At 42.7% G+C, this 22,618-nt stretch overlaps 1 protein-coding gene across 1 annotated transcript in view; it reads left to right on the top strand.

The window, feature by feature from the left end:
• LOC138292727 (cytochrome P450 2D15-like) overlaps window positions 1-22,618 on the top strand; it is a 496,310-nt gene that overhangs the window by 5,637 nt on the left and 468,055 nt on the right. Inside the window, exon 2 of the mRNA XM_069231465.1 lies at window positions 9,449-9,620. Within this exon, the coding sequence (XP_069087566.1) occupies window positions 9,449-9,620 (172 nt within the window). The remainder of the gene's footprint in view (window positions 1-9,448; window positions 9,621-22,618) is intronic.

The raw sequence follows: 22,618 nt of genomic DNA, 5'->3' as shown, positions 1-22,618 counted from the left end.
TAAAGCAATGGGTGGGAATGTGAAAGAATCTACTTAATTTTATTCACAGTTTTAAATGGCGTGGACTTGTCTCAAGAGCATTGGAATTCTTTACGTGAACACCAGATACATTACACAGGGTCAAATTCATTTCTTGTTTATGCACTGAGGAGATTACGAGAGGAGAAAAGAATCACAGGGTGTTTACCTGACACCAAGACTCAAACACGGTTCTCCAGTCCCAAAGTTGGCAGCTCTGGCCACAACACCCCATTCCCTCCTCTTCTATGTACGTTCTGCCCTCCAAAGTCCTGAAAATGTTGAAGTCTCAAATTTCCTCACAAAGTTGGTCAATAGAATTGAAGGACTGTAATTCACAAATGTCATTAACATTTAAAGCACCAGTGTATGCAACCAACTGGCTGATTTTAAAATGGTAGACCAACAATAGCCAAATCTGATATTCAGACCAGTTTCCTTCAGAGGCTGGTGTATTGTAATGGTCAGCACTGGTAGGTTTTGAAAAGTGAAGGACAGAACTCAACTTACAACAATAACAATGTCATAATGGTCACTTAATTCTATATTTTTACAGTCACTTGATCTAACATTTCCCCCAAGATTGTCTTAAAGTGTTTCCAGACTCGTTCTGGACAGACTGAACTACTCAGAATGCATTAGTATGTAATACTTGCAGCATCAGGTACAGAATGAAGTACACTTTTTTGCACAGTATAGGTAAATTATAGGATAAAATGGCATAGGCACCTGTTGAAAACTAAGGGGCATATATTTATACTCTGTTTGCGCCGGATTTGTGCCATTTTTTTTTACACAAATCTGGCGCAAACTTAACTCCATATTTATACTTTGGTGCTAGACCCATCTAGCGCCAAAATTATGGAGTTTGAGTCTTTTTTTTACATTGGAAACCTACCTTGCGTTAATTAGATGCAAGGTAGGCGTTCCAGGGCAAAAAATTACTCTAAGGCCTTTGCGCCTTATTTATACTCTGGTGCAAAAATGTCGCACGGGAGGGCCTTAAAAAATGACTCCAAACCAGTTTAGAGTAATTTTTTAACACCTGGGTCAGGGCAGGCGTTAAGGGACCTAGTGGCTCATTTCCATGGTCTCCAAAATCGTTGAAGATGTGTTGTGCAGCCAAGGGGATTCATTGGTTCTGAGATGCGCTGAGGCTGCGGTGCAGGGCCATTTGCATTTATTTTGAGGATTCTGTTAATGGGGCTTGCGACCCGAAGGCAGGTGGTGAGGATGCATTGTACAGTCTAGGTGATGCGTCCGTTCCCATGAAAGGTGAACCTGCGATGCAAAGTTACGTCGTCGAGGCTTCCGTTGATGGAAGATGTGAGGAGCTTGCACTGGAAAAATCTTAGCACAGTCGTGGTGCTGAAGGCCAAGTGACTAACCCAAGATGTGAGATGCAGCAGTGATGCGAGTCTTCTGTTTCGGGTCCAATCCACTCTGCAGCTGTAATGCTTTGGTTCTGCTAGAGGATGTGCAGCTTGGACGAGAAGATGCATTGGTTCTGCTCAAGGATGTGTTGCTCAGCAGAGAGGATGTGTCAGTTCCACTTGCAAGCACCTCAGGCCCACTTCCATGGGTCCAGGACTGGGGTGGCACCACTTTATAGGGTAGACTCTTAGCTGGCAGAGTTCAGGTGTAGAAGCAGGGTGGTTGGAAGACTTTAATTTCCCTGAGACTTCAGATCAGGCTGCTAGCCAGCTAGTCTAGCTCTTGGAATCACTGTGGGTTCTAGGGTCAAGTGATGCAGGTCCACTCCTTCTCGCCCAGGCAGAGGACAGCAGGCAGCAGGTTCGCACAGCAAAGCAGGAGTCCAACAGAATCAAGTCCAGCAGAGTGGCAGTCCTTCAGCAGCACTGCAGTCCTTTTTCCTGGCAGAGTATCACAGGTCTAAAAGTGTACTGAAGTGGTGGTACCCGAGGTCCAGTACTTATACCCAGTGGTATCTTTAAAGTGGGGGAGACTTCAGTAACATGCCTTGGAAGTGCACCTATGTCTTCCCTTCGTGTCCTGGCTCCAGACTAACTACGGGGTGGGTATGTAGTCCTTTGCAACAGGATAGGACACAGCCTATTCATGTTTAAGTGAGACTGGGTCCAGCTCCTCCCACCCATCTTGCCTAGATGGCCCATCAAGTCACACCTAATCTGCCATTGTGTGTGGCTGTCTAGGGGGAATACACTAAGCCCAGCAGTCACCTACCCCCAGATGTGATCAGAGACAACTTTCTAAACGTGGCATTTTCAGAACTGCAATTTGAAATCCAACTTCACTATAGGGTTGGATTTTAAACTATAATTCCATCTTCCCATTTGGAAATTACACTTATAAATTGTAATAAGGCAACTACAATATTATCCTGTGGGAGAGATAGGCCTTGCGGAATTGAAAAATGAGCTTAAGGGGTTTTCACTACCAGGACACGTGAAACTTAAAATTACATGTCTTGCTTTTTAAATACATTGCACCCAGCCCTCTGGACTGTCCAGGGCCTACCCCCAGGGTGATATATGTATTAAAGAGGAAGGATTGTGCCTGGCAAAAGGGTTATTTTGCCAGGTCGACATGACAGTGTAAAACTGCATGCACAGGCTCTGCATTGGCAGGCCTGAGCTATAGTTAGAGATCTAATTAAGTGGGTGGCACAATCAGTGCTGCAGGCCCATCAGTAGCTTTTAAGTTACAGACTCTGCCACATGTAGTGCATTTTACTAGTGACTTATAGGTAAATTAAATATGCCAAATTGAGAATAAGCCAGTACTACCATGTTTAGAGTAGAGAGAGGAAGCACTTTAGCACTTGTTAGTAGTGATAAAGTCCTAGTATCAGCAAAAACGATGTCTGAAAAGTAGAGAAGGTAGGGAAAATGTTGGGTGGAATACAACCATAAGGCCGTCAGGTTTAACACTTTTCACATTCTTAAATACCGGGGCAGTGCTGTGTTTTTTATGAATTATGATGGAAAATGTTTGGTGTGAGATGTGTTAAGATTTTAAATATTATATTTTTAGTGTTTGTATTGTATTTTACTGTTTTTCAGCTTTGTACACTTTGTCCTGAAATAAATTTAATTGACTGACTGGCTTTAGTGTATCATCCCTCGAGGGGTCCCTGTCACGCATTGTACTAACGCTCCACACTTTTATTTAGTTTCTCCACAACTATGTCTCCCCCCTCAGAGAGCCTAATTTCAGGGGCACTCTTGCCCACTTTGTAGCTGACTGGCTGCAGAATGGTGTTTAAAAGTATTTTATTTTCAGAGGATTTAAATTTATCCCTATTGTTTTTTCTTAATTCCCAGTTTCTTTATTTGTTCTGTTGTGAAAAAAACTAATGGGCAGATGTACAAAGGTTTTTTGTAGGTACTAGCAAGGCAGTTCTCTAAATTACAGCATATGCACTAAGCCCATTTTGCAATTTGCAAAAGTGGTTTTCCAAATCGCAAATTGGTTTTAGTAATGATTGCCAAATTATAACTTGGAAAGAGAGTTGTGTTTTCGGCACCCCTTGCAAATTTTGATGTGATACCGTATGTGACAAAGGTTTGTGACCATAACTCAAGTGGCAAATCAATGATCAGCTACTGACATCCAAGTAGAGGTGGTAACTCAATAATTAGGTAGGTTATTCTGAACCCTCTTCCAGTTTATTTTGTGAACTGCCCAATTAGTACATAGGTAGGTTCACATAGTGGCCGAAAAAAGTTGGCACGCAATCTGCAAACAACTTCTGGAATCACTCTTATAGCACATCTGGCCCTAAGTTCAGTATGAGGAACCCCAACTCAACCTTTGTCTTTGAACGCCATTTGAAAGACACAGATGCTTCAGTCTTTAGTACCTAGGCAATTGATACTGACAATTTATCAAGAAACTAAGGCCCGTATTTATACTTTTTTAGCGGCGCATTTGCGTCGTTTTTTGACGCAAAAACGGCGCAAACTTGCAAAATACCATTGTATTTTGTAGGTTTGCGCAGTTTTGCGTCAAAAAGTGGCGCAAATGCGGCGCTAAAAAAAGTATAAATACGGGCCTAAGTTTAGAGAGAAAAAAGACATTGCCTGCACTAAAGGAAAAAAGTTGAATGTTTGGAAATGCTTTACAAAATAACATCATATTGCATGAATATACCAAAAACAATGTGTAAATAAACTATCACTCTGCAAAATAATTTTGTGCTAAATGCTGCTGGAAATCACTTAGGACAGCAAACCCTAAATCACACAAATTAATCTCACAATTTTCTGTTTAAAAAGCAGGGAGATTAAAGACTTTGGCAAATAATGTCTTCTCTAGGAATGACTCGCAGTACATCAACCCCCTCCGAGGGTCAGAATAAAAAAACAAAATGGATTTTAATAAGAAAGTAGCATTCATGTGTATATGTAGGGGAACTTGGTGAGGCTGTGGTCATTGGCACAGTAGTTCCCCTTCTTAGCTGTGAAATGTTTCAACCTTATTCTGATTTCAGTAGTCTCACTGTTAGACCTGGCCCTTTTTTTGCCTCCTTCCTCCTATTTTTTCTGACCTTTCGCTGTTGGCTCTAGGACTCTGAGCACTTTATCACTGCCAATCAGTGCTAAAGTGCAGGTGCTCTTCTTCTAAAGTTGGTATGATTGGCTTATACCTATTTTGCATATTTAATTTACCTGTAAGTCCCTTTGTACAGTGGTATCTCTAAACCCAGGGCCTGTAAATTAAATGCTACTAGTGTGCCTGCAGCGATGCTTGTGCCACCCACTAAAGTAACCTTTCAAACCTGTCTCAGGCCTGCTAACGCAGGGCCTGTGTGCACAGTTTTGTGCCACAGGGACCAGGCATCTAAATTTACTTGCCAGGCCAAGAACTCCCCTTTTACTACATGTAAGTCACCCCTAAAATAGGCCCTATCTAGCTCTTTTGGCAGGGTGCTATGTATCTAGAAGGCAGGACATGTGCCAGGTAGCGTGGCCTGTCTTGGTAGTGACAAACATCCTATTTGGTTTCTCATTGCTGTGAGTGCTGTCTTCTCATAGGATTGCGTTGGAAATGCCCTGCCTCATGTGTAGGAGGTATTGTTTGATTTATGAGGGGTAGCGTTTGGTATGGTTGTAATGGTAGTGAGAAATGCTGCTTACTAGTGTGAGTGGATTTTTTTATTACTAATACAGAAATGCCACTTCTAGAAAGTGACATTTAAGAAAAATATATAATAAAACGTAATCTTCTAAAATAAATATATAATATTCCAAATTAATTTATATCACCATTTAATGTTCAATCTAATGAAACAATATATCTAATTTGATCATAAAAACTTCATTATGGAATAGGTGCTCCCAATATTATACGACGCAGTGAAAGTGCTAAAGTGTTATGCATGCCAAAGTGTTATATACAATATATACAAATGTGGTTAAAAGCATATAGGAAAAGAGCAAACTTCAAAAAGATCCCTTCAATCCAGGTACCTTGAAGTCACTCATACATAATCCACATATAATGTAGTCAACGTTTCAACCCTATATAAAGACATCAGTCATTAGTGGGTCATCCTCAGGACTGAATAATTCTTCTAGCTGGAAACACCTCAACAAAATAAAATAAAGTAAACACACTCTCTTTGTAATACTCTTATTAATGAGCTCATATATTATTGAGATCAAAGGATCCATTTCAGACTCACCTATTATTTTTATCATAAGTATATTTTTTGAGCGATTCCTGTTAGTTCATAGAATACGTCTCCTCAGTTCTCTGTAATAAATAAATTATCTTAGAATTTTTTTTTACAAAGGAATTAATATTTTTTTATTTCAAAAAGTCTTTTAACCCATGTCATTATTAAAAATACTTAATTTATTACTATTTTTGTCCTCTCCAGTAAAGTGTCTTTTATTTGTTATCTCAATATTTAGTAACAAATTATTTTCTCTTACTCACATAATTCCTGGTATCAGCAGTTTATGGCCTCTTTAATTGGGCACACCTCTTTCAGTGTTTTGTATTCATTAAAGACATTCCTTTATTTTACCCTGAAAAATAAAAATAAATAATTCTTCTTTTGTCCTTTTTGGATATATACATAGGGAAGCTCAAATAGATTGCAATTCTGGTATCTTTTCATTCAATCACCTTGCAAAGAAGCAGAAAAACCAAACTAATTGATTATTCTTCTGCAATATACATGTTAAGGCACGTTGTCTGCCAACCTTAACCATCATACCAAAGAGCATTTTATATTATTCAAGAATTAATCACCTTAGGACACCAACCGGCAACCTGGGCTGGGAGAAGGGAGTGGCGGGGCACACCTGCATTTGTATAGGCTGTGCCCTGGCCTTACACAATAGGGTTGTTTACACCCAACTGATGTTTGGAGCCTGTGCTGGAGGAGAGAGGGGGTACTCCCAGAACCAGTTATAACTGTTTGGAACCTCCTCTCCTATTCCTTTGTGGACACACTGTAAAACTGAGTATAAGTACAGGGGAATTTTTCCCACAATTGGGAGACACTGTAGACATCTTGGAACTGGACACAGCATGCTGGAAGGACTCACCAGGAACCACCATGGACCGCTGCTGCTGTGCTGATCTGTAACCTGCTTGGTCACTGAAAGGAACTTCCTGCATCCCCCTTGTGCTGGCCTGCTGCTGGGCACTGCCACCTGTGCTCCTTTTTCTTTGACTTTGTTCCCCAGGAGCAGGGTGCCGTGGCCCCTGACCCCTGCTACTGCCTAAAGCACAAGTGCTTCATTACATCAAATAGTGCCTGGAGAGCGCTATGCAGTATTCATATGGAGCACCTGGAGAGCGCTTTGCAAAAATTAGCCTAAGCGCCTTCAAAGCGCTTTCGTTGAGGGTGTTTTTGCACTTGGAAGCGCTGTGGCTGCACATCATTGCGCGCTTTGGAAATCACATTGTTCCCTCCGATTTCACCCCTGCGACTGGGCTTCATTAAGGAGTGTGCTGGAGTCGCCCTGTCCCCAGTGCCCCCGGGGAACCACTAAAAGAATGCAAGCACGCTCCTCCCGTGCCCCTGGGGCGAAGCACGCTCCAAGGAGTGCCCCAGGGGCACAAGCAGGCACCCGCTTCGGTGCTTTCTCACATCGACAGAGACGGCCAGGAAGCTTCCTCGGAGGCTGTCCCTGAGCCAACGGAGCATCAAACTGCTTTCGGCGGACGCAGGCGAGGTGGAAGCCTCACCAGAGGCTTACCGCCCGGTGCAGTCCTCCCTTGTGTTTAGTGGGCCACAGTGGGGGGGCACTGTGGGGAGCGGTGGCCCCCCACTGTGGCCCCTTGTTCTTTTGGGGCATTGTGGTGGCCCCCCCTTTGTTGGAGGGCCAGTGGCTGCCTGGGGGGCCTAGAGATCATGGGCCCCAGTAGGGGCCCGTTATAAAACCGGAGGGGGTGTGTGCCACCCCCATCCTACCACCAATCATCAGAGTGGCCCCAAAGTGAGCGCACAGAGCGCCGGGGGCCCATTATGTTCCTCTTGGCACTGGGAGTGCCTTGCCATCATAAAACAGGTACTTTCTAAAGGACATACATGTCTCTTACGCTCCTAGTATGGACTTTGTGGATTTATATGTTAACCTGCCTAGTTTTATGATGTCCTAAATGTTTACTAATGTTCCTTTTATGGGCATTCTATGCTGATGTATTCTTATGACTTGCCATATGTTTTTATAATGTTCCTGATAGGGGCGTTGCTGATATTTCTGTGACAAGTGCATTTACCTTGTAAGATTTTTCCTGACTACTCTTATGTTGCAGAATAATAAGTAACCTGTGTGCTATATGTGACTACTGCTCGTTCTGCAAAGTAACTAATGTGTAACATTCTGACAACTGCTTGGTTAGCAGGATATTACTTATGGTATTTGGTCTAATAATTACGTTGTGTACAATACAGTATATTTTCATATAACTTGGTGTTGTGTTACCTTTGTGGTGGGGATAGTGTGTCACATGTGTTGTGTGTATTGTGCAAACGCTTTACACATTGCCTCTGGGATAGGCCTGACTCCTCGTGCCAAGCTACCAAGTGGGTGAGCAAGGGTTATCTTGGACGTGTAACTCCCTTGCCCTGACAAGAGTGGGTGGGTTCTGCCTAGCTTAGGTGCATACCCTAGCCAACCAGAAACCCCATTTCTAACACTCAACAAGACTGGTAGTGGATGACTATGCTACTTCTGAAGTTACCGGTTTATTTCAGGAGGAATTTTGACACAGCGAGGTAAGATACTGGTAGTGTCCCTCCTCATGTTGCTTGTAAATTCTGACAGAGATCAGTCTGCTGCCTTCTGTCCTTACATATAAAAAATGAATTCTTTCATTTTGGCATCTCAGAGCTGCTTTTGTTGAGTGTGGTGTTTTTCTTTCTGGAAGAAGCAATCCAGTGGCGTAACATTACCCCCCGCAGCCCCTGAAGTGCGGGGGAGGCCCTTCACACAGTACAGGCCCCACACTTGGTCTGGGTGGAGTGGGGAACCCCCTCCATGTACTTTGCAGGGGGGCTACCTCAAATTTGGTTACAACACTGGAGCAATCCCTACTGCCTCCACCAGATTATACAAACAACACGTGGAGGGACTTAGGCAGGAAGACTTTGTTTAGATTTCTTGATTAATGTATCAAGAGTTTTACCATCCATCTTAAGTGAAGGATTCAGGGATACTGAGGCAGGAGTCAAGAGCTTCTGAGAAACATAGGAAAGGTGTTCTATGCTAGATATTGGAATAACGGTTGGCTTTTTCTGAGGTGGGGATATTGCTGTGATTTTGTACTTGGGGTATGACACAGCGGGTGTTTTCAATTTGGGTCCTGGGGACATTAAGGAGTGGCGTTGTTCTCAGGATTTAAAGGCAGGCGTGGCTATGCCTTACGTCGTTGGGAACACTTGAGCAAAAGAATTGCAAAAGGTGAGTGGTTTCTCATTTTTACCATTAACCTTGGTAAAATTTATTTAGGTGCCTACTGATGTGTTGTGCATAAGAAAGCAGACGGGAACTGATACATACTCAGCAAGTACATTATTTTAGAGAACGTAGCCAAGGGTTATTGTGAGGATGCTACCTTAGACTAATTCAAGATTTCCAGCCGCTACACTGTATAAATTCTCTTCTGAGTACTTTGTTTACTTTATTGGACAAACATCTCTGCATTGGTTTTGTATTCTATCTTTGTGCAATTGTCAGTGTGCAGGTGTACCCAAAATGGATGTGGTTCATGCAAAAAAAAGCTTTTATAAGTAAATAAAAAGATAATTGCCAGTTACATCAGTGATTAAATATGTATCTAATGGTCAGTCTCCCTTTCTCTATTTTGACTGTATTTCCCTTGATTTATCTTATTCCCCTCCTGATTACCCTATTGCTACATACACAGAATCGTTTTTCCATCTTTCTGTCTAATTTTCACCTCTTTCTTACTTTCTTTACTTCAGCTCAGGAAAAAGTATGGCGATGTCTTCAGCTTTCAGTTCTGCTGGGATAACGTGGTGATTATCAATGGGTTGGAATCAGTGAAGGAGGGGCTCATCACCAAATCGGAGGACACGTCTGACCGTCCGTATTTTCCAATCACTGATTGCTATGTCTATAAGGAGAACTGTGCAGGTATGTGCTTAGATACCAAGAATGCAGCAGATGCAATTTCACAGGGGCCTACAGCAATAATGAACACACTGAACCATAATCATGACTGAATTTTACTTTAAAACTAGGAACAGAGGGGCTGCTTTTTCTTACCTGCATTGGAGTCAATAGTGCCCTTGTTACACCACTGTCTGTAATCTACAGATGCAGGAAAATGTGGAAGTTACTGTCCTGTTCAGCAGGAATTCTGCCATGAAAATAACCAGCACTCGATCATATTTATAACCTCTCTGGGTATGGACCTAAGTTTCATAATTTAAGGTCCATAGCTGACATACAATACTTCATTGCTGTTAGAAAACAGGCTTTACGAGGTTCCTCTCACTTTTTGCTCCATGTGTACTAGTAGCTGCTGGTTTTTCGACACATTCGAGATTGCATTGCAGTCTGCTACCCAGACCTCAGTGCCAACCCTACAGGAATTACATGTTGAATTGGCTATACCAAATTGACAAAGACTGATGTGCGTATAAGTCCCTAGTATATGGTACCCAGGATGCTCCGGGCATATAAGACAAAGGCCCTCATTATGACTTTGGCGGTCTTCCTTAAAACCACCAAAGCCACGGGCGCAAGGAGACCTTGAGTGCTGGCGGTCTCCAGCCTGCCATATCACGGGTACTGCCAGATTTCAGCCACACTTTGGGCGGCAATCTAGCAGTAGTCGTGCTGGTGGGCAGAGGTGCTCTGGCGGGTCCACCACCAGCCCTGACTCGCCAGAAGGACTCCACCAGATGTATTATGACCAATAATGCAGCCTGGTGGTGTCCTGCTGGTGGGGCGCTGCCAGCAGTGGAAGTGCCCCATCCCGTTCCCTGACAGACGACCTTCTCCCTGGACCAGGTATGGTGATCATCTGACAGGGGAGGGGGTGGAAGGGTGGGGCTGTAGTGTGTGCATGTGTGAGTGTGTGGTGTCTGTGTGTGTGTATGAATGTGTGTATGCGTGTGTTTATACGACTGTGAGTGTTGGAGTGTCTGTGTGTGTGCATGAATGTGTGTGTGCGTGGTTGTATGCGTGTCTGTAAGTCAGTGTGTATGCGTGTCTGTAAGTCAGTGTGTATGTGTGTCTGTAAGTTAGTGTGTATGCATGTCTGTATGTCAGTGTGGTGTGTGTGAGTATTCATGTTTAGATGGGTGTGAGTATGTGTGCATGAATACGTGCATTAATTGAGTTGTGAATTTGTGTATGTTTGGAGTTGTGAATGCGTGTATGGATGTTGTGAATACATGCACATGTAAGTGTAGGTGCATGAGTGTATGCTTGGTGCATGTGGGTGTCTGTGTGCATGTATGCGGGGCGGGGGCACTATGTCGTTGGGGGGTGATATGTCAGTAGGGGGTGGGGGCGCTATGTACGGGGGAGGGGGTTCTGTGGCTGGAGGGGAGAGGGGGGTCTATTGCTTGCTGGGGAGGCGGGGGAGCCGTCTACTGATGACAGGGAAGGAATTCCATGTCACCGGTTGCCCTTCCGTGATGGTTTTTGTGGCGGTGCTACCGCCGCAGAAACCATGTTGAAAGGCTAGCTCTTAATACTTCCAGTGGTCTTCTGTGGACCGCCGGGTCGGAGAGGATCATCTCCAGCTTGGCGGTTGAGACCGCCAGGGCGGTATGAGTGGAGATGTGGCGGGTTGGCAGAGGCCAACCTGCCACACTCATAATGTGCCGGTCTGCACCGCCAGCCTGTTGGCGGTGGGACTGCCACATTTACCTGGGCTGTCGGAAGACCACCAGGGTCAAAATGACCACCAAAGTGTCGACTCAGAGTTGCAGCTCTGTTTGTTCCACCCTTTGTGTGATAAAGTACAAAATGGCTGCCAGCCTGCCACTGAAGACTGGAAGGAGAGTGAATACACTGCCAGATCGACTTTGCCTTTCAAACCAGTTGCAAAGTGTAAGTCGCCTATAAAGCACAATGGCAGGGAGCTGTGTATTGTTAAGTAGGGCATATCTTTTTAATACATCTTAAGAAAAATGCTTCAAATTGTTGTTTTGCTGTGGATAAGTTAGTAGCCCCGTTGGCTAACACAAGGTTACTGGTTGGCACTCCAGCCCAGCCATCTTCTGAATGGGGCTACCTAACTGGGTTATGTAAAGTAGAATATTAATCATGGCATTAAACCCGACCTGCAGCCTGGGTCAAGTCTAATGTCACAATTAAGGTTTAGCAACCTTCATAAAGTTAGCACTCTGTACTCCAGCTAGCCAAGCAGCCTCACAAAGGCCCTGGCACACACAGATTTCTCTCCACCTAGGGAGACATAAACGACTCCCAGACTTAGGAACAAAGGCAGTTGCCATAAAGTGAGGTGTTACCTCCTCTCCCAGGATGACCACTCCAGGTGTTAAACCAAAAGGTGAGCTTCAAAGGGGACCGATAATTTGGTAGCCACCACAGAAGTTTTGCTGCTACCAGTTACCGGGCCACCAAAAGGACAAAACAGAGACAGACAAAAGTTGCACCCAGGTCTGCCCAACCCAGGAATGCTATCCAAGTCCAGATTCATCGCACCCAAAGGACACTAGTCCTCGGTTCAAGGAGACCAGTAGCCCAGCATCGGCTGGCATGCTATTGTAATGTAGGGGACTTTTAAGGGGCCCCAATCTGTGCGGCCAAAGTCACCATACTTCACCCGTGGACCAGGGAGCAACCACAAAGACACCCCTGTTAACTGCAACACAGCAGGAGCATCCTTTGATCATCTTTAGCCTGTATCCTCACCATCAGGACCACTCCCTAGATGTCTATGGTGGTCATCCTGCCAAATGTTCTGGTGGCCACATAACTGCCCAAAGTGTCCACTCTGGCCCGCTAGTCATCTGTCCAGTCAGAATTGGTCATCCAATCTGGACCAAAGTAGTCAAACTTTCAAAAGTTTACAAACATTTTGTTGACAAATGCTTGTTTGCAGTTGCACTTAAAAGTGATAATATCTTCTAAAATTAGTATCGCCGGATCCCTCTGGTGGATTTAGTTCATCAAGGTCTCTAAAAATTGATTAAAAATAATCCATTTTTATAATTTGGTGTCCGATTTCTTTTCTGTTGTGTGAGCTCCTTATTTTGTTTTTTGGTGCTCTTAAATACTTTACACTAAGGGCCTCCTTACAAGGCTGGTGGTCTTCAGACTGCCAGCCTCACGGTGGTGGTCAGACTGCCGTGCTCCAGGCAGTTTGACAGCCACGTTACTACCGTGGCATTCAGACCACCTCAAGACTGCCATCCCCGCCAAGAACATTGTTCCCAACTTGCTGATGGCGGTCGGATTTGCAGTCAGTCACTGCAGCGCTAAACTCAGCGCTGCCGTGCTGATCACGACTCCACTTTCTTCCAGCCTTTCCATGGTGATCTCACCCCCATGGAAAGGCTGTCGGAAAGCCAGTGCTGGGGGCTACATGGGGGCCCCCCTTCTCAGTACCCTTGGAATGTGCACTCTCTGCTTTGCTTCGCATTCCAAGGGTGCTGGTGTGCTAAAGGGGGCCAAGAACAATACCGTAGCACTGTTCCCGCCGGCCAGCCCGGCTGGAACATCGTAATACTATGTTTCCGCCAGGCTCCTCGCAGCTTTGGTAGGACCGCCAATGTCATAATTAGGCCTTAAGTTCCTTTGCCAAGCCTTACTGCTCACAGCCACAGCTACCCAGGTTTGAGCCTAAGGTTAAGTAAGTGAGTTGGACCCTAGACGGTATTTGTGAGTGTACTGCACAATAAGGCCCCACAGCCATATCATATGGTACTCCCAAATCCTTACAGTTGCTTTCTATGTTTAATGTTGATTACTCTTGTAGACTTGTTCGCCACTCCCACTAGCTTGTGCGATATTTTATAACTCAGTTTTGCTTTATAAGTCCGTATAGACTTCATACATAGGCCGGAATTCACTATATGTTTGTGTGGGCCCTCTTGTGCAGTGCAACGATGCGCCGAACTGCCTTAATGGCAAAGCTATCAACTTTCACATGCAAAAACTATTTTTGGCTGAAAGTTGAATTGAGTGGCATACCAAAATCACTTCATGCCAGGAAGCTAAATGGCCCCTGTAATCTGTGCAAGAGTGGGGCAACAGGGCAGGAACAATGTAAATACCCATAGGTTTTCACACAAGGCTAGATCTATTAAAATAGCTTGACTTGTCTTTGTAAATTCTCAAGCATAACGAAGCCAAGGGAAAACATAGGACAAGGGTACTATTATGTGATATTCCTATGTGAAAGATGTATAAGTCCTGCAGAATGACACATTTTACAGAGCTTACCCTTGGGCAGCTGTCTACAAGTTGAAATTTGTATTGGGCATTGCAAATCAAGCCCAGATGCCATTGCTGGGTTGCCTTTGTGTCGTACTGTAATACCTAATGCTGTGCTCAAAACTGAGTGTGCTCAGCCAGTAGGATCAAAGAGAGACTTTGACCTCACATCGCATTCTTACAATGTAGCACTGCTGCTTTTAACACAGTGCTGTTCAGTGTGAATATTAGCTAATCTGGTTCCTTCAATGACTGGGTGCTGAAAAAGACATTTGAATACTTTTGAATACTCTACTTGGCTGACGGGTGTTTGAGCTTAATATTGTTTCAAAATATTGTTGGTCCTTAATATCATTGAAAAGACGTTATGATTTACAGAATATCGTGAGACATATGATTGCAGTTAGGAATATTGTACTTCAGTTATAGTATTAATAAATATTAATAATTATATTAATGGAATATTAATAACACTAATATCACTTTAATATTGTATAATGAATTGAGTGTTGTAATTTATATTTTGTTTTTAATGTTTTTACTTTTTTAATATAGTTTATTGTTTTTTTTCTTATTTTGTAATATGTTGGACCAGTGGGGCTAAGACTGTCTTTCCAACTGAAATGCGTCTTCTATCCATTAGGGATCACAGTTTTGAATACATAATTTAAATCAATATCACAACCTTCTGTGAGTGCCACCTTCTGTTACTGATGGGATGTAAAGTCGTCTGGTGTTTATCAGATAAGCATGGTTTGTTTCCTATTAACTTTGTGATTTATTAATCTAAATATTTTTATATCGAGTTCATACAATTTTGTTGAGTTGCTCTACTTGTTGTTTTAAATAAGTGGTACTGTAAACTGCAATGCATATTTTTATGTTTTTTATAGTTTTTTAAATAATTTTTATTTAATTTTTTATGTTACGTTTTTGTGAATTTGTATTGTAATTTTCTATTATTACTCACTAATGTACATTTGTATATGTATTAATATGTTGTATTTGATTTTAGTGGTAATGGTTTAGTACTAAGGTAGTGCAGTTTTTTGGAATTTTATTTGTTTCTACTACTTGTGACTGGGAGTTGTAAATGTGATTTTTCTAAAGTCCTAAACTTTTTCCACTGCTGGTCAGGCTGTATTGGAAATTTGAAAGTATTATCTTTCAAGAGTTCAACATTTTCCTGCTGTTGCTCAGTCTGAAATAGGAATAATAAATCAGACCCTTCAAAATTCCAAAACTTTCACTAGAGTTGTTCAGAGTTGCTCAGATTGATGTTAAAATAGTAAATCTGACCCTTCAAATGTCCAACACTCCCTATTGCTGCTCAGATTGGAGGGGAAATAGTAAATGTGACCCCCCCAAAGTCCACCATTTTCCCTACTATTGCTGTTTATCTTGTTAGATTGTGTTTATAGTAGTATTTGTGTATGTTTTTTAAATTATTCTTTTGTTTATGTTTTTTCTATTGTTTTGTATCTGTTTTGGTATTCTTAGATACATTTTTAAAGAATATATTTTAAGTTTACATTTTTATTTCATGTTTACATATTTTCATATATTTTAGGTTTTATTGTTTCTTTTAATTTACTTTTGTATCATTCATTTATATTTTAATAATGTAATGATTATCTTCCATAGTCTTAATTTTAATGATTGATATGTATATATAAATATACACACACATACGCACACATCTGTCTATCTATCTATCTATCTATCTATCTATCTATCTATCTATCTATCTATCTATCTATCTATCTAGCTACCTATCACCCAGTGACAGTCGCCACTAGGCAGGTATAGTTAGGTCAGCAGTTCCATAGGAAAAAAGTTGCCAATAATTTAGCACAATTTGATGTAGCCCCACAAAACAATAAAAAAATGTGCTACTTTTTCACTAGTCTGTGCATGGAAAGTTTTGGGGTGATCCATCAAGCAGGGCAGAAAAAACAGGAGGTCCCACAATGCAAAATCGCTATTTATTTTTCATAGACTTTTTAAAGAAGGGCTACAGCAAAAGCTGCTAAACGGAATTTGGCAGGAGGCTACATCCTGGTATGCAGATTGTGCTTTTTGTGAATTGGAGTAAATCTATTCAGTAGTTTTAGAGATATCAAGGTTCAAAAGCATACAGATGTCTGGACATTGGGTTCGAGGGACTCTCACGTGCAGGAAAAAACACAAAGGGCCTCATTACGAGGCTGACTGTCCACCAGCCCCTTGGAGAGAGGACCACTGCTGAGCTGGCAGTCTCTCTCCTGGGCCAATTACAATATTTATATGTTAAGCCAAAACTAATTTGCCGATAGCCAGTTGTTGGAAGAAGGAAAACATTCAGCTTCTTCAAAAGGGAAAAAGTAGCTGGTATGCATACTGTAACAAGAAAAATAATTAATTACTCAAAACTGGAAGGATTCTCTATGAAATGAAGCACCTGAGGAACACTGCTCATTCTCCTCAGGATGACAGTTGAAGTGAAGGGCTCCCAGAGAGAAACAGCTGGAGGGAAGCTCTAGCATGAGACTAATGTAGAAACAAGGATTTGCGGCCACCATCTTGAGTGGCACTTAAACCTTAAGAAGTTAGCTCAAAGAACAGCCTCCGCAAGAGCTTCCAGGAGGGAAGATGCCGCTGCAACCAACGTGGGTACAAGGAAAAGGGGAATTGTTTTTGCTGAGGGAAGAACTTAACAACGCTGGCAATAGCTTTCCTGATAGTACCCCCCTCCAAAGAACTCCCTCCCACAGAAGGTTTGTCGGGGAAAGTGTCATGACATTTCTTTATCAACCTTTGAGCATGCACATTTTGGAAGGCTTCCCAGGACCTTTCTTCTGGGCCAAAACCTTTCCAGTCAATGAGGTAATATAATGTTCCTTTTTTAAACGTGGAGTCAAAAATTCTATTCACTTCATATTCTAATTGTGAATCTACTTGGATAGGATCTGGAGGGGTGGTTGTCCTAACATTGGGAGGGCTTCTTTTAAGAAGCGAGGCATGGAATACTGGATGAACCTTAATCTGAGGGGGCATGGTGAGTTTGACTGTTACTGGATTTACAATTTTCTTTATTTTAAAGAGTCCTACATTTCTAGGCTGGAATTTGTTGTTCCTTCTTAAATGTAAATGTCAAGTGGATAGCCAGATATTCTCACCCTCACAATAACAAGGGTTTTTTGTCACCATGTTTCTTGTAAGAGACCTTCGCCTTGGTCAAGTGTTCTTCAGCGGATTGGTAGGTCTTTTGAATTTTCTTACTGAATTCATTCTCACCTGGGACCGAGCCTCCCGACCTTCCTAAGATAATGTTTGGGTGCCTACCAGAGTTCAAATAGAAAGGAGAATAACCAGTGGAGGCATGAATAGCATTGTTGTACGCAAATTCTGCTGTCCAAATGAAATCTGGCCAATCATTATCTTGGTCCATGAGATATAAGCGTAGGTACTGCTCTATCACCTGGTTAACTCTTCCTGTCTGTCCATCCATTTCCAGATGATAACTGGTAGAATAATGTGAGTCTATTCCAAGTTATTTCATAAAGGCCCTCCAGAATTGGGAAACAAACTGGGGAACTCGATCTGAGATTACAACCACCGGAATGCCATGTGCTGTGAAAATAACTTTGCTAACTGAGAGGCTCGAGGAACCTTCTTCAGAGGGATGGAATGACTCATTTTAGAAAAGGTGTCTACAAAAACTAGGATTGTGTCAAAACCTTTACTTGAAGGTAAATCTACAATCAAATCCATAGTAATGGTGTGCCAGGGACATGGTGCAATGGGAAGAGGATGATGCTCACCTTCAGGAGCTAATCGTGTTGTCTGTCCCCGAATGCATTTATCACAGGTCTGAACGTATTTTCTTATTTGAGGGATCAAGGCAGGCCACTAGAAATACCTCTTAATTAATTTGGTAGTCTTCAAAATTCCTTTATGGCCAGCTAAAGGATCATCATGACACTCTTGTAGCGCTAGTTCTTGCAACTCACGAGTTGGCAAATATAAAGCATTTTCAACAAAAGGAAGATTTTCTAAAATCCTTCTTCCTTCTTTTTTGTTGGCCCAATCTGAAATTTCTTGGTCGGACATGGATTCTCGAAACTTCCTTTTTATTCCGGAGATTGTAAGGTACAAATAAACTTGTCTACTGGAATAATTAGAATCTTTTCAGCTTCTCCGGCTCCAGGTATATTATTCATTCTTGATAACACGTATGCCTTACCATTGGCAGAACCAGGTCGATAGGTAATGGTAAAATTAAAATCTGCAAAGTACAAGTACCATCTCAATTGCCTTGGAGTTAATGTCTTAGCAGACTTTAAAAACTGAAGATATTTATGATTGGTGAACACAGTGACTACATGACGAACCCCTAACAAATAATGCCACCATTCCTGAAAGGCATCCTTCACTGCCAATAGCTCTTTGTCAGCAATTGTATAATTTCTTTCAGGAGGAGTTAATTTCCTGGATCGAAATCCACTGGGTGAAGTTGATCTGTTTCCTTGTGCCTCTGAGACAATACACCACTAATCGCTTGGTCACAGACGTCAGCTTCCACAAAAAATGGCTCCTCAGGGTTAGGATGGAGAAGGATCGAGGCTGTCGTAAAGGCTCCTTTGAGGAACTCAAAAGATTCTTCAGCATCAGTTGACCAATGGAAGGGTACTCCTTTTCTCAAAAGTTTTATAATGGGGACCACCTTTGTAGAAAACTCTTTTCTAATCAGCAGTAGAAATTGGCAAAGGCAATAACACTTTGCATCTCCTTCACTGTTTTAGGAGAAGGCCAATCCAGGATTGTTTGAGTTTTAGCAGGATCAATGGAAACTCCATTTTCCGATAAGACGAATCCCAAGAATTCTACTTCCTTTGCATGACAGGCACACTTTTCCAACTTCACATATAGGTTATTTTCCAACAATTTCTTTAGAACTGCTCTCACGTGAACTACATGGCCTCGCAAATTCTGGGTGAAGATTAAAATATCATCAATGTAGACTTCTACAAATTGATCTAAAAACTCTCTCAGAACATTGTTCACAAAGTGCTGGAAAGCGGCTGGCGCGTTGCATATCCCATGAGGCATCACTTGGTACTCGTATGGACCAAACCGGGTGCCGAAAGCCATTTTCCATTCGTCTCCCTTAGCAACTTGAATTAAATGGTACGCTCCGCAAAGATCTAATTTGCTGTAGATTTTTGCGTCTTTTACCTGATCTAGCAGTACTGAAATCAAGGGCAGGGGATATTGATTCTTGCCTGTAACTTGATTTAATGCTCTATAATTGATACAAGTTCTTAACTTTTCATTCTTCTTCTTTGGGACAAAAAAAGGGGGAAGAGACTGGGGACTGAGATGGACGAATAAAACCGTTTGCCTAATATTTTTCCAAATATTCTTTTAGGCACTTGTTCTCCTTTTCAGTAAGGGCATAGATTCTATTGCAAGGTAGATTCGCACCTGGCTCAATTTTGATCCTGTAATCATAAGATATGTGGGGCGGTAGCTTCTCTGCCTCTGCTTGGTCAACCACTACAGACAATTCTTTGGCCCATATTTATACTTTTTGACGCAAAACTGCGCCAACGCAGTTTTGTGTCAAAAAAATTAGCGCCGGCTAATGCCATTCTGAAGCGCCATGCGGGCGCCGTATTTATTCAATGACGTTAGCCGGCGTTAGCCGCCGGCGCTGTCTGGTGTGCGTTAAAAAAAACGACGTACACCAGGCAGCGCCGGCGTAGGGGGAAAATGGCGTATGGGCGTCCAGAAATGGTGCAAGTCAGGCTGAGGCAAAAAAATAGCCACAACCCGATTTGCGCCATTTTTTTACGACGCCCATCCCCCATTGAAATGACTCCTGTCTTAGCAAAGACAGGAGTCATGCCCCCTTGCCCAATGGCCATGGGGCATGGTCATTGGGCATAGTGGCATGTAGGGGGGCACAAATCAGGCCCCCCTATGCCACAAAAAAAAATAAAAAAAAATACTTACCTGGACTTACCTTAATGTCCCTGGGGTGGGTCCCTCCATCCTTGGGTGTCCTCCTGGGGTGGGCAAGGGTGGCAGGGGGTGTCCACGGGGGCAGGGGAAGGCACCTCTGGGCTCATTCTGAGCCCACAGGTCCCTTAACGCCTGCCCTGACCCAGGCGCTAAAATCCGGCGCAAATGCGGGTTTTTTAGACCCGCCCACTCCCGGGCGTCATTTTTGCCCGGGAGTATAAATACGACGCATATGCATCGCAGTAATTTTTTAAGACGGGAACGCCTACCTTGCATATCATTAACGCAAGGAAGGTGTTCACGCAAAAAAATGACGCTAACTCCATGAACTTTGGCGCTAGACGCGTCTAACGCCAAAGTATAAATATGGAGTGAGTTTTGCGTCGAATTTGCGTCGAAAAAAACGACGCAAATTCGGCGCAAACGGAGTATAAATATGCCCCTTTATATTCTGGGAGAATTACAACCTTTTCCAGAGCACCAATCACATTGGATTTAGTAGCTAAAACTTGAGAGGGAGATGGTGCACTACTTATCTCTTGAGGGCCATAACAATGCTTCTGACAGTAACTTGAATTTAATTGGACAGTCCTCTTTTCCCAATTAATTTCAGGGTTGTGTTCCATAAGCCATGGTAAGCCCAAGATCAGCTGAAAATGAGGAGCATCTATGAGATTGAAAGATATCTTTTCTTGGTGTCCTAGATGATCTTTCACCACTATAGGTTCAGTTTCATCTGTGATTGGACCTGAAAACTAGTTTGTTCCATCCACCGCACAAACAGACTCTGCTATTCTCTTTTTTACAAAATGTATTCCCATAGTTGTGGCATACTGGATGTCGCAGAAATTTCCCGTAGCTCCTGAGTCAGTCATCACTGAAACCTCCTGCAGTTTCTTTTCTCTGAACATGAGGTCAAAAGAGATGGTAAAATGAGGGGAAGCAGACTGTAAGGTGTTTGCCACTAATTGGGATTCAGAGGCTGGTTGGTGTTGTAAGTCAACCAGGGCTACTCTCTTGCTAGAATGAGTTTTCTCGTTTCCTGAATCCTCTCGTTTAGGCTTCTTTGGTCATTCTCTTACAAAATGCCCAGACAACCCACAATAGAGACTTATCTTCGCTTCTCCTTTTCCTCTTTAGACAGGGGACCTCTAACACTGCCGATTTGCGTTGGCTCTTCCAAGGAGTGTGTTTCAGAGGTCTTGATACTTTCCACTTTAATCCTATTGAAATGTGGTGGGAGAGGACGAAATTCTCTCTTGCTTTCAGCTTTTCTTTCAAACAGACTCTGATCAGTCTCTAAAACGAGATCAAGTATTTTCGATACATCAGTAGGTCGATCTGGAATTTGGGCTAGCGCATCTTTTAGTTCTTCTTATAAACCTCAGTAAAAAAACGCAGCCCTTTAGATCTCGGGCCAACCAGTCTCCACAATTAATTTGTTGAATTTGGCCAGATAAGAGACCAAATCCCTAGGACCTTGTTTTAATTCTAGTAATTCATTATCTGTGGCTTGGGAAATTGTGCTGCGGTCAAAGATTCAAAGAGCTTTGCTTTTAAAGACTTAAAAATCATATAATATTGGGTCATTTTGGGACACAAAGGCATGGACCATGAAGCTGCATCTCCACTCAAATAAGACAAAATGAACGCTGTTTTTGACTGATCCTCTGTAAAAATAACAGGATGGCAAAGGAAATGTAAGGAGCACTGGGTTAAAAATATCTGCACCTTGTAAGGATCTCCACTAAAACGTTCAGGTGGGGCCAGGGGAATGATAGGGGAGATGGAATGAATGGCTTGTGTAGATATTTCTGAGGTAGAAGTAGGGAAGGTTTTACCTGAAGCCCCACTAGTCCCTGCGGTGAAGTTATTTAATTTGTCCATGAGCTGTTGGGTCTCAACATGGGATCTTTTTATTTCCTCTCCAACGTTTTTGTTTTCATCTAGAGTAAGGGTTAACTGTTTTTGCATTTCGTCCATAAGTGCTGCCAAGGCATTAAAATCTTAATCTTCAGCCATTCTGCTTGGGTGGAAATAAGTATTTATAGGCACTTCAATCTATCAGAAGATGAGCCATTAAATCAAACTTCCACAGGAGCAGATGCCTTTTACTCAACTCCCTCCAACAGATTCATGCTCAGACTTTAATTGATTATATGAACCCTGCATCCGCTAGGGGGGAAGGGGAATGAGAATAGAAAAAGAGAGACCGCCTCCAGATCCAGTTCCAGCCTGTGTTTCCCACTTGAAGATAGGATATTCAGTGTGTGTCTCTGAAAACCTGCACCTTTCTTCTTATTGGGATTTCTTTAATGGAAGGACCTGTAGTCGGGTGATAAAAGCATAGATAAGTACATTCCTACTGAGCAATCAGCTGTTCAGCCATTCACATTCTCCCAGTTCTATCGTTCTCCTAACCTGGATCTTTTGAGAGGCTAGCCTCTCTCTAAGAGAACAATGTAAACCTAGGCCCATATTTATACTTTTTGACGCTAAACTGCGCTAACGCAGTTTAGCGTCAAAAAATTTAGCGCCGTCTAACGCCATTCTGAAGCGCCATGCGGGCGCCGTATTTATGGAATGGCGTTAGCCGGCGCAAGCAGACTGGCGCTGCCTGGTGTGCGTGGAAAAAAACCACGTAGACCAGGCAGCGCCGGCGTTGGGAAAAAATGACGTTAGGGCGTCTTAAAATGGGGCAAGTCAGG

The sequence above is a fragment of the Pleurodeles waltl genome, chromosome 4_2 (genome assembly GCF_031143425.1).
Source record: "Pleurodeles waltl isolate 20211129_DDA chromosome 4_2, aPleWal1.hap1.20221129, whole genome shotgun sequence".
NCBI classification, from domain to species: domain Eukaryota; kingdom Metazoa; phylum Chordata; class Amphibia; order Caudata; family Salamandridae; genus Pleurodeles; species Pleurodeles waltl.
Note: the sequence above shows the minus strand (reverse complement) of the source record. Positions and strands in the feature narration are given on the sequence as shown.